At 39.6% G+C, this 13252-nt stretch overlaps 1 protein-coding gene across 1 annotated transcript in view; it reads left to right on the forward strand.

Moving 5' to 3' along the window:
• Positions 1–13252, forward strand: part of fbn2 (fibrillin 2) — a 401654-nt gene that overhangs the window by 253443 nt on the left and 134959 nt on the right. Inside the window, exons 26-33 of the mRNA XM_078568999.1 lie at positions 284–412; positions 1692–1817; positions 1965–2090; positions 4057–4179; positions 4536–4661; positions 4881–5006; positions 8472–8594; positions 12139–12261. Of these exons, the coding sequence (XP_078425125.1) occupies positions 284–412; positions 1692–1817; positions 1965–2090; positions 4057–4179; positions 4536–4661; positions 4881–5006; positions 8472–8594; positions 12139–12261 (1002 nt within the window). The remainder of the gene's footprint in view (positions 1–283; positions 413–1691; positions 1818–1964; positions 2091–4056; positions 4180–4535; positions 4662–4880; positions 5007–8471; positions 8595–12138; positions 12262–13252) is intronic.

Here is a 13252-nt window from a genome sequence, read left to right on the forward strand (position 1 = left end):
TACTTTCTAGAGAGCCTCAAACTAGAAATTTCCAACTAAATGATGCTGCTTCACGATTCTCTAAGTTCTAATTCATACCAGCTCAAACGGTTTAACTTAATTAAAATTTTCAACAGTCAGTTACGTCCGTTGATGTAAGTTACCTTTTGTTCATAGAGACAGAGGAGAGACATGTTTAACCCAAAAATGGAAAACATAGAGTATAGAAAGCAAATACTTGGTAATATTTTTCATTCCTTCAGAATGCTTCACCATTGAAATCTGTTTTTCCCCCTTTAATAAGACATTGATGAATGCCGCATCTCTCCTGACCTCTGTGGAAATGGAACTTGTGTCAATACCCCTGGCAGCTTTGAGTGTGAGTGTTTTGAAGGCTTCGAGAGTGGATTTATGATGATGAAAAATTGCATGGGTAAGTATATTCTCTTAATATACTATATTACATGCCAATGAAGGCACCGAGTAATATGAATAGTACAACATCATTTCTTGAATTATTTTTGGTTGCATGGCTTTCTGAAAAGGAAAAGCCAACCAACAGGTGTAAACAAAGTGGGAGAGTACTATTGATCAGGAGAGGGGGCAGATGAATACTAGTTACTTCCTCACAAGGCGGGAAGAAAAATCAGTAGGCAAATCACCCCAGTCATTTCATGCTCTCCCTTAAACCAACCTGAAGAGTTACATAGACAGATGTCAGAGTGCAAATTGCCTGCTTTTGGCTCAACCAGGGAGTGGTGCTTGACATGGAGGGATCTACAAATAGAAAATTTGATTCATTTTCGAAAACTGAGGTGAAGAAGTAATGCTATGTTAAGGTTTATCCCAACAGCAGGATTTTAATTCTATTGTGTAGCCCTTAGTTCAACATAAATTGCAAAACACTGCTGTTTTTGAGAATATAGTTAACATTTTAGAGCCACATGGGTAATCACCGTTGAGAAAGTTTATTACCATATGTACCTTGTTTCCAGCACTAATTATGGCACTAGTCTAAAACAGTAGATCTAGCTGATTTTTTTCTTCTGATATCAGACCACATTTTAAAAAGGTCTTAATTTAGCTGCATTCCTCACATGATCAATTCACAATTTGACCCATACAAATAAGTAAAGACATCAAGCAGACTGTGAGGTCAGTCAAATCATATTGTAGTCAGAGGATTGATAACAGCCCATCCCTCTCATCCCACTGTTATGTGTCCCTGAGACAGTAGACACTTCACTTCAGGCATACAGAAACTCTGAAGTGGATTTCTTAATCGTTTGGTTTGGGAATTTTTAACCATGGCAATAAGTTTTCACATGTGGGAGACAGCTAGATCACTAAAAGGGAAAAGGGATGTTGTGAGGGAACTGAGGAAGAAAATAAAAATACATTTTAAAATGAGGAAGATGCATGAAATAAATAAATAACCTCCACAATATTGTATTCTTTAATATCCATAGAAGGGCACATTTCAGGTGTTAACATTGCATTATTAGTATTTACACACAGATGTGAAAATGCAGCTGATTGTAGGTTTTTAGACCAGTAGACAGATGTTAAAAGGTAGGGCTTTTAATAAGCATTGTCAACAAACTGTGGTAATACCAAGAGCCTACCTTATTCTTAAGATGCCACATTTTTGATTCAACTGCTTTATCATCACAAACAAATATCCTAATGGTATCTTTGCTTTTCCTATGCAGATATTGATGAATGTGAGAGGAATCCTCTTCTGTGCCGAGGTGGAACTTGTGTAAACACAGAAGGCAGCTACAAGTGTATATGCCCTCCAGGACATGAGCTTACTCCAGATGGTAGTGCCTGTGTTGGTAAGAGAAACCAGGTTACCCACTAGAGATGATCGGACTACTCATGATCAGCTATTTATTTTAAGTCTTTCATTTTTCTGCCATTGACCCATGAGCCTTTTTCTGAAATATGTGACATTTTCTTCTTTCTTTCTCTCTGTTCTTCAGATATCAATGAGTGCTCCCTCAGTGACAACCTCTGCAGACATGGCAAATGTGTAAATATGATTGGAACTTATCAATGTGCTTGCAACTCTGGATACCAGGCTACTCCTGACAGGCAAGGCTGCGTTGGTAAGATTAATTGAAGCATATATAGTTCGGTTATAGCATTACATTATCACCCACTGCGTAGACATCTAGATTTTTATTGTCATATCTATTATTTTGAAAATGCAGAATAAATTATAGTTTGAGGGTCATTACTCAACTTTACTCAAAAGTTCAAGCTGCTGTTTTTCTTCACCAGTGTTGAGAGAAATGGCTTCCGAGGACAAAAGCAAGTCACACTACCTCACCTTCCCATTCTTATTTGTTGTTCTAGAAAGTTGTTGGTGCCAAATCTGGCTCATATCCCTTTATCAACACCAGTCCCCTACCTAAAAATTTGTTTGCACTGGGATGACAGTGTGGTCCAGACACAGGGAAACATGGGGAACTCCCTGCACTAGAACAGGTATTGGGCTCCAGGTCTCATTTATATCATGTGGGTGAGCTCTAGATGCCTGCCATAATCGGAAAGAAGGGGAATGACCAGGAGCGGAGGGGGCGCAATTGGTGCGGAGGTGGGAGGTAGCGCCAGAGAGAGGCTGAGAGGCAGTGCCCAGGAGCGGGCAGGAGGTAATACCCGGTAAAGCTGGTAGGCTGCGGACAGGTAATGGAGCGAGGCTGTGGCCAATCAAAGGTGGAAGCAGCAATGAGGGGAGGGAGAGAGGCAGTTGATCATGAGGCAGTGGGAAGGAGGTGACCATGAGGCACAGGGTGAGCAGTGATGATAGGCCCGGTTACCCTGAACACAGTGAGTCTGGCAGTTCCATCCCCCTCCACCCCACCAGCTCCTTTCTAACATGGAGTCCAACTAATGTTAACACTGCATCCTGGGATCACCATAAGGGAAGTCACAGTTTGCTTGGGAAGTGGCAATGACATCCCTAAAGTATCCCATGGAGGGAGAGAATCTTGATGTGCCTCCTCTCCCTCCTTGCTGCCCCCAGCATTTACCTGTGAAGGCCCAAGCCTTAGACAAGGTCGTGGAACATCAATGTTGATCTGAGTGCTTGTGCCCCATTTAGGTCTCTCATTGGAACTTCTGATGCTGCAGTGCGGTTCTACTGTACCATTGCGAGGATTCTTCTCCTTTGCATTGGCAGGCTGCTTCTTGATGAGGGGAGCCCCGCCAGATCCTACTGTGCATGCTTGCTGAGTCCAGTGCTGAGGCTGGGGCCAATATGAAGGGATAAGTGGAAGGCTCCCCCTTAAAACTCAGCCTCAAAAAGGACAATTCCCCCTTTTCCACCCCACCTCCCTGAACATTAACAAGAATGAGTATGCGTTAGCCATGAGCTGTTTGTTGAAAGTATTTATTAAATAGTTGATGATTCAGTATTTAGCCTGATTTTCCTGCAAGATTCTCTATTGGCATCCACAGAATGACTTGCCTTTTATTAATGTCTCTCCTTCCTTTGATCAAGAAAGACATTCCTAATTTTAACAACTTGCCTTTAACAATCCTTTGTTGAGAAAATCTCAAACCTGGTTCCCCTACCTTTACTTAACCTGTACTCCATCCCTGTGTTTCACCCCTTTCCTCTACCTCCCACTATGCTGAATCACATTACCTTCTGCTCTAATGCCAACTTTCTCAAGACCTTTACCTCCTTGAATTATTTAACACCCACCCTTCGGTCTCTTTCTCACTTCATCAATTTACAATCTTTTAAAACATAAGCTTGGAGCTACCCAACCTCATCATCTCTTTTAGGGAGTGGATTTCCTTGGGCTGCACCCACTCGATCCCATAACTTTGGGTTCCTGCCAAAGTTACGGTAGAAGAGCAGGAGAATCACCCAGGAAATTCAACCCACTATTCTTTTCAAAATTGATGATATACAGCACAATGGGACTTGGCCCTTTACTTAAGTTCCTCAATAAAATAAAGTAGATATTCCAACTGCAATCAGAATGTCCACTTTGATGCATATCATCATAAGAAATCTAAAGTTTAACTGTTACCTTTTGCACCACCCACTTCGTATTTCAGATATTGATGAATGTACCATCATGGGTGGAGGCTGTGACACACACTGTACAAATTCAGAAGGCAGCTATGAATGCAGTTGCATTGAAGGCTATGCTCTTATGCCTGATAAGAGAACCTGTGCAGGTAAGCTGAGAAAGGAGTTTTTTCATTCCAGTAAGACAACATCAAATGCTCCAATTTTTAAAATACTTCAGATCAGCCATTTTGGTTATTTTTGCAGATGATATCTGCTGTCAATCTATAAAATGTCTCTGATTAAGTAATAATAAATATCAATGTTCCTATACCATCTTGTCAGTCACCAGAGAACGCAATAAGATCTGAGAAACTTCTGATAATAGCATAATTTTTGTCACTATTAATAATACTCAGACAATAATGGAATAGAGTTCATTGAGATAATGGCTATTTAACAGATTAAGTGGGGTGTTCAAAATTATAATTTTCACTTGACTTCGTTTTCTGTCTTGTTTCATCAGATATTGATGAATGTGAGGATAATCCTGATATCTGTGATGGTGGACAGTGCACTAACATCCCTGGGGAGTACCGTTGCCTGTGCTTTGATGGATTCATGGCTTCTATGGACATGAGGACCTGCATTGGTAAATGTCAAGATGATTATGACATAACAATAATTGTTTACCTTGACAATTAACAATGTTTTGCTTTTTTTCATAATTGATAATATTTTGAGTACATTTAATGTAAGTGAATTGTTACAGTTTTAGCAGAACTATACAAATCTAGAATGGCTATGTTGCAGCACAAATGGGCTTTACAAATGTAAATGTTGAAAGTGACGTAAAGTTATGTCATTGCAGATGTGAATGAATGTGACTTGAATCCTAACATCTGTCTCTACGGCGATTGTGAAAATACCAAAGGTTCCTTCATCTGCCATTGCCAACTGGGATATTCTGTGAAGAAGGGAACAACTGGGTGTTCAGGTAGGGCTAACCATTGCTGGAAGATGTGAATCTTATTGAAAAATCCTTCTTTGTTCCTTTGAGAATTTTAAATGAATATGATTTTAAATCTAAAATATAATTAAATGGGTGCAATTTTATAAGTACACACTGATGCTAGAAACTTCTCCCCTGACAGTGCGTTTTGAAAAATCAAGGCCACGCTTCTACAATAGTTTAAGTACCGGCAGTAGGTAATTATTGCTGCGTTGTACCTGCATAGTGCTCATGTTTGACAATATATAAACTCATTAGTTAATGTAAAGATAGAAGAATTAACTTAGGTTTAACCTGAGGAACTGAATTTTATTACAGTGTAAGCAATAAACATTCACCTGTTAAGAATATTATGTATCCAGAATTGCAGATGATGCAAAGTTAGGAAGGAAAGTAAGCTGTGAGTAGGATGCAGAGTGATATAGGCAGGTTAAATGATTGGGCAAGAACGTGGCAGATGGAATAAAATTTGGAGAATGAAGTTATGCGCTTTTGTAGCAAATGTAGAAAAGCATAATATTTTTTAAATGGTGTGGACTGTTGATGTTCAGAGGAACCTGAGCGCTCTTGCAGCTGAATCACCAAAAGTTAAAAATCAGGGACAACAAGCAATTAGGAAAGCAATTGGTTTATTAGCCTTTAATCCAAATGGATTTTAGTATAAGAGTAAAGAAATCTTAATCCAATTATCTTGGGTATTGGTGCGATAACACCTGGAGTACTGTGTGCAGTATTGGTCTGCTTTCCTAAGGAAATATGCACTTGTTTTAGAGGGAGTGCAACAGGTATTCACTAGACTGATTTACAAGAACATAGGACTTAGGAGCAGGAGTAGGCCATTCATTCCTATGAGCCTGCTCTGCCCTTCGCTAAGATCATGGCTAATCTGGTTGTGATCTCAACTCCACTTTCCTGTCTGCCTCCCATAACCTTTGACTCCCTTGTCTATCAAAGATATATCTAACTCAGCCTTGAAAAATTCAATGATTCAGCCTCGACTGCTTTCAGGAGAAGAGAATTTCCCAGACTATCGACGTACAGAGAGAGAAAAAATTCTCATCTCCGTGTTAAATGGGAAACCTCTTATTCTTAAACTGTGCTCCCTAGTTCTAGTCTCCTCCACAAGATGAAACACCCTCCTGGTATCCACCCTATCAAGTCCCCTCAGGATCTTGTATGTTTCAATAAAATCACCTCTCATTCTTCTAACTCCAATGGGTATAGGCCCAGCCTGTTCAACCTTTCTTCATAAGCTAACATCTTCATCCCAGGAATAAGTCAGTGAACCTTCTCTGAACTGCTTTTAACACAATTATATCCTTTCTCAGATGAGGCGATTGAAGCTGTATGCAGTATTCCAGATATGGTCTCACCAAGGCCTGTACAGCTGCAGTAAAACTTCCCTACTTTTATATTCCATTCCTCTTTCAATAAACGCCAACATTCCATTTGCCTTCCTAATCACTTTCTGAACCTGCATACTAACTTTATGATTCATGTGCCAGGGCACCCAGATCCCTCTGTACTACTGAGTTCTGCAATCTTTCTCCATTTAAATAGTCTACTGCTTTTCTATTCTCCCTGCCAAAGTGGACAAGTTCACATTTTTCCACAATATACTCCACCTGCCAAATATTTGCCCACCCACTTAACTTATCTATATCCCTTTGTAAGCTTGTTACCTCCTCTTGACAACTTACTTTCCTATCTTGGTGTAATTGGCAATTTTGGCTGCCATACGTTCAGTCCCTTCCTCCAAGTCATTGATATAGATTGTAAATAGTTCAGAACCCAGCACTGATCCCTGTGGCATTCCACTAGTTACATCTTGCCAATTCAACAAAGACTCATTTATCTATACTCTCTGCTTCCTGTTAGCTAACCAATTCTTTATCCATGCTAATATGTTACCCCCTACACAATGTGCTCTTATCTTGTATGGTAACCTTTGATGTGGCACCTTATCAGATGTCCTTTGGAAATCTAAGTTCACCACATCTACAGGTTCTCCTTTATCCACCTTGCTTGTTAGTTCCTCAAAGAACTCTAATAAATTAATTAAACACAATTTCCCTTTCACAAAACCATGTTGACTCTGCCTGATCCCATGGTGATTTTCTAAGTATTCAGATGTAACCTCCTTAGTAATGAATTCTAGCAATTTCCCTATGACAAGCTATAGTTAGGATATAGTTTTCTGCCTTCTGTCTCCCTGAGATGAGAGCATTGTCTAACGATGACAGATTGAGTAGACTAGGTCTATAAATCTCTAGCATTTAGAACAATAAGCAGTGATCACAATGAAAAATATAAAATTCTTAATGGGTAGGTGCTGGAGGATGTTTCCCCTGGCTGGGGACTCTAGAACTAGCGAGTCACAGTCTCTGAATAAGGAGCCAGCAAATTAGGACTGAGGTGAGGGGAACGTTCTTCAGCCAAAGAGTTGTGAATCTTTGGAAATCTCTTTACCAGAGACCTGTGGATGCTCAGTTGTTGAGTATATTCAAGCTAGAGACAGATAGATTTTTGAACAGTAAGGAAGCTAAAGGATACGGGGATAGTGCAGGAAGGTGGAATTGAAGCAGAAGATTTTAGTGAATAGTGGGACAGACTGAGGGCCAAATGGCCTATTCCTGCTCTTGCTTCTTATGTTCTTATTCAAAGCGATGGCACACCTTGCAGTGGGTAGGATTTGTGTTTGAGCCTGTCATTCTCAAGAGGATAACTTCCTGATTTCAGCAATAATGTTGCAAAGAGCCCCCAAGCATTTAAAATAGTGGGAGGGAAAATTGAAGGGCTGCTTTTGTTTAATTTCTGATGGTTAATTACAAAGCATCACTAGCAGAGAGACATTTTGGGAGCCGATTACCTATCCTAACCTCTCAGGCCTGGTTGCTGTGGAGAGATCAATGTTGAAAGGAAGAGCACGTTGGAAAAAAGTAATAAAACCAAAAAGTTTAACCTCTAAATTATTTTAGTGGCTGATGTAGGAATACCAATACATATATGTTTCTCTGTTACGAGAGAATGTTTTTTCTGTGAGCAATGAAGATATTCCTTCTTGATACAATATCAGAGAAAAAGTTTACTATTGCATGGGATTTGCAAATCCAATACATGCCAGTAAGATGAAATTAGTGATTCTGACAGGAATTTACTCTGCAAATTACCTAGAAAGTTGTTTACAATTGCACAAGCATCTCACCTTTCTGTTGCATGAGATGCCCACAAGGTAGCTTTGGATGATAATATTAACTTCACTAAAGAGTAGATTAGAGTTTATAAATCACTTGTATTAAATATTTAATCCTACAGAGCAGCTTGTAAATCAACAACACAGTTCTTTCAATGTTTTGGCCTTTTTGGCTTTATCAAACAGGCTATATCATGCCAAATTAATGTTAATTCCAAAATGCATCTTCTATTGCTAATTTGTTTTTCACCTTTCAGACGTTGATGAGTGTGAAATTGGAGCCCACAACTGTGATATGCACGCTTCATGTGTCAATATCCCAGGAAGCTTCCAGTGCAGCTGCCGTGAGGGATGGGTTGGTGATGGCACCTTATGTGTAGGTGAGTGCTTCGATGTTAAGTGTATTATGGACAGGAGAGAGACAGACAAACTGTACTTATTTCCTCTCAACACCTGTCCATAAGCAGAAGGTGTTTTGAATTATTTTAAAAGTATATGGTGAGGTGTTTCATCAAACCCTCGTGTGTGAGATGTGAGATCCAGTTTACTAATAACCTACAGCAAACTCGCATTAACTCAGAAGGTTAGTTCATTCCACGTTAAAAACCTCGGGGGGGGGAAGAGTGTTCACAACTTCCCACTTCACTGCACACACAAACACACACACACACACACACACACACACAATAAAGGGGGGATAGAAAAAGGAGTTTTGCAACTATGGATAGTAACAAATGGAAATGAATATTAGTTCACATGATTTCCAAAGTCAGAGTCCAATGAGGAATTCTTTCACGTAGGATCTCATGTTCAGCTGGCTGAAGACCGGAGTTGTAGTGTTCGCTTTACCGCAGATGAAGTAGGTACACAGAGACTGCAGGTGATGGTGGAAAATCTTCCAGCAGAGACAAGCTTCGAGGAGCAGGCTATTGTTCTTACTGGAGCTTTGCTTCTGGCGGGGCGTTCATTGGTTGGAAGTTAAACAGCAAACTGCCTGTGGGGCCATATATATAATGTTAAAACTGTCCAAAAGGCCAGAGGATTGGCTCGTGTGACATGGCCCATTCCTGGTTAATTGCAGCTTAACAATCAGTTTCTGTACTTCAAACCAGAATTCCATTGTTCTTCCATGGGAGAGACACGGGGTGGTTATTAGCATCTCTTTCTGTATAATGAGTTTTAATCTCTCTCTTTTGTGATAGTTCAGGCTTGGAGCCAGTTTGTCTGCACTTCCTCTGCTTTTTTTGATTACAAGTGGTCTGTACAATGAGGTGTGAGATTCCACAGGCTGAGGGAGGAATTATTTTGTTCTTGTAACTCCTGGTGGTAGTTCCCACAGCAGGGGGCCAGTCCTGGGGTCAGGTGATTTGTCGTAGCCATCTTTTTTGGTTCAGCAGAAAATCCATTTAAAAAAAATAGTAATAAGAATAAAGTTTTGAACAGGCAGTGTTGGATTTCTTTTCATTTCATAGGAACCCAACAAGTGATAATGGAGGGATGTGTTTATAAAGCTGAAGCCTATACTGAAATAACTTCAATCATTAATGCTTTTATAAGACAAAAATTGCATTACATGCAAGTATGTACTCTGTGAGATAAATGCTATATGGGAGAAACTACACTCAGATAGTTTTCTGGTTGTTGTAACATGTTGTATTTGCAGTTACATGTTTGCACAACTTTGTGCTGCAAACAGCTTTTTCTGGAAGTTACAGTACTGATTTAATATTTTGTTTTTCCCATCAGTTCTAGCTGCTTTCAGCACTGTGTATTTTGCAGCATTCTGATCGTGAAAAGAGTTGTATGTTTATAGTAATGTTATAGGAAGCAACAAGTTGCATTATATAATACTGCCAACACAGAAAAAATATCACAAGGTGCTTCAAAGAAGCTCAGTTATACAAAATTTGACACAGAAGCTTAAAAAGGAGACATTAGAAGTCATGACTTAAAAGCTTGGTCAAAGAGATAGGTTTAAAGGAGGACCCATAAGAGGACAGAGAGGTGGAAAGACAAAGAGGTTCAAGGAGGAAATTCTGGCACATGGGGCCTAGACAACTGAAGATACATCCATAAATGGCGAGGCAAAGGAAGTGGTGGACAGACAAGAGGCAAGAATTGGAGGAACACGGGGTTATTGGAGAGTTGTAAGGTTGGTGCAGGCTACAGATGTACGGAGACATAAATAAAAATTACTTTGCATCAGGTTTCTAAAACTAGAAAGTACTGGCATGGTCTCACTTTGAAAATTTGAGGGGCTGGTAGTCTGAAGCCAAAGTTAAAAAACGGAGAAAAAACACTGGAATTTGTAATGGGAGACCTGAGAGTAATTACCAATAAAATCCTAGAGCTCGTGACCCCAGTGCTTCATGGAAAATCATGACTCAATATTGGCTGTTGCAGAATACTGCTTTCCAATACCATTTAGAAATACCACCAATGGTGCTTTTTTCCTGGCTCAATTTCTACACTACCACAGAATGAACTGAATTACTGAAACTACAAAACTCATCTGCATAGATTCCTTTGAAGCTCTTTTCACCACAGCTAGCTTTGAGGGTTTGTTTTTACCCTGTAGACCTTTGTGGTAGGATCCACTTTGCAAAGTAATGGATCTGAATTATGAATTCCTCCTGTGACCAGACATAGCTACTTTATAATAACCAGGTTTAATTTTTAACCAACATAAAGCTCTGTGGGTAGAGATTCGTGATAATTCTAATTGTCAATTCTATTATTATCTAATGAGAAAACTAAGCTTGTCCTGTATTTTATTTGTTCATGACTCTGTAATGAAATTACAAAGAGAACAACCCAAATCAGTAATCATTAAAATGTACACTTCCTAATGAGTTTCAATAACATGCATTGCAATGAAGGGACTGCCCCAAGGATTAAACAATATTGTGAAATATTGGCAAAGCAATAACTTTAATTTTACATTACATATTCAGAGGTTAATTATTGTCACAATTCCAGGAATTGCATTTTCAAAGAACAAGAGTTTTGGGAGAAGGGTTGACACAATTTGATTGATAGATTGACAAAGTAAAGCATTTTAAAGGTTTCCAAGTAATGTCAGAACAAAATCAAAGCACACAACATGATTTGGAACAGCATGGGAGAGCCATGCACACTGGCACACATTCAGAACGACAGTGTTAAGTTTTCTTACATTCCTGCGGCATTGGCTTTGGCTTTAGTGCAGTGTGCCCTGGGAGACACAGCTTTAATAAGTTACAGCAGGTTTTTCTCTGTTTGTCGAGCTCTTGATACCAGCTTTTGATGAACAGTGGTATGGAGCTACCTCTATTCCCCCAGCAAATCTGAACAGATATCTCTATCCATTAAGTGCACTTTCTGAAATAGTATGTTACACAGTATATTTATATAGGTATTAAGTCTAATTTGCACGTGTGTGTCCAATTGAAAAATCAATTAAATATTTTTGCAAACCCTTTCTTTACTGTGCTGCCTGCAAACCTGGATAATTTACAGTTGGTCCACATCATTTGTGCAGTTTAGAAACTATTGAATGACATTTTCTGTCTTCAGAATTCTAAGCACAGGGCTTCAGATGCTGGGAGCATATATAAGGAATTTGCCCATAACTGTACAGCTCACCCATGCCCTTAAAATGTATAAAATTTATGGGCATCCAGAGTGTGGTTTATGGACCACATCATAACTCAGCCATCGTTAGCTGTAAATTACACTCTGTAGATACCAGTCCAGACTGCTACCCAAATACAATTATCACATAAGGTACTGCTTGATTTGCTGTGCACTAATCATTTTCTGTTCTTAATGCTACAGTATTATCTATGAAAATGAAGTTTTAGGCCCAGCTTTACAGTTGTGTCAAGGAAAAAAGTGATATGGTGTACTGCATTCAAACAATAATGTCTTCTTTTTAATTGGCAGACCATGACGAGTGCACTAATGAAACACATCATTGTAATCTTAATGCCAAATGTATGAATACACCTGGATCGTATCGCTGCCTCTGCTCTGAAGGCTTCAGTGGAGATGGTTTTACATGTGCAGGTATGGGAAAGAAACTAAACTGAAGCTCTTTCTAATATGTAAAAATATGGCCTTAAGTAGAAACCAGAAATTACACAGCTTGACGTACCTCATGTTTTACCGGTTGAAAGGACAGCAAATGTTTAGATACCAGCATAGATCCAACATTACCACTTCACAGTTTTCAATCGATGAAAGTTTTCCTTCCATTTTGCTTCCTTCCTAAAACAAATGAATCTTGTTGGGGTACAATTCCACAGGCACCAACAGCCTTCCAGTACTTCATCCAATTGGTCAGATTTCTCATGTTAACCTAATAGTTAGTGCTGGCATCATAGTTACCCCATGAGAGGCATCATAGTTTTGCCTGATCCTGCCTCCACCCAATTCCACAAAACAGACTTCCAACAAGAATAGCAAACAGGAATAGGAACCCCGGCAACTATAATTTTACCCCCTCCCTAGGATAAAATCACCGAAACCTGCTGTAGTTATAGATCGGTTATCTCAACTAAGTCCAGTGGCTTAGCACCATATTACACACGGGCACTTCAAAAGAGCCCAAGTTACAGTTAATTTGCAAATCAACAGCTGAGTAATGGATCTTTACACCCAAAGTATAGACCCTGAAACCCAAAAATTCTGCTCCATAAAGCTGGTAGTTCTAGTGCTGTGGGTGCCAGTTGAGATGCAAGATGGTGTCCACACTATTCCCGACCACATCTAGCGTAACCCACACTGATCACCACGTTGTTGAAGGTAATAGCGCAGGCGTTACATGCATGCGGAAGAACTATGCAAAGTAGGTAGATTGTGACTTCATTCATCATCTAATGTAATGTTGACTTATTGCAAGACATGCCATTTTTGACCTCACCACTCTAGTTAACACCCTCTCTTAAACTGAACAAACTGCCAGATATGAATTGCTTCTTCCACCAGGTTTACATGTATGAGTGCGAGGCAAAGCATATGGAAGTGAGGTTTGGCTTGATAGAGATTGTTGGTAGGC

This window comes from Cetorhinus maximus, chromosome 2, assembly GCF_964194155.1.
Source record: "Cetorhinus maximus chromosome 2, sCetMax3.hap1.1, whole genome shotgun sequence".
NCBI lineage: Eukaryota > Metazoa > Chordata > Chondrichthyes > Lamniformes > Cetorhinidae > Cetorhinus > Cetorhinus maximus.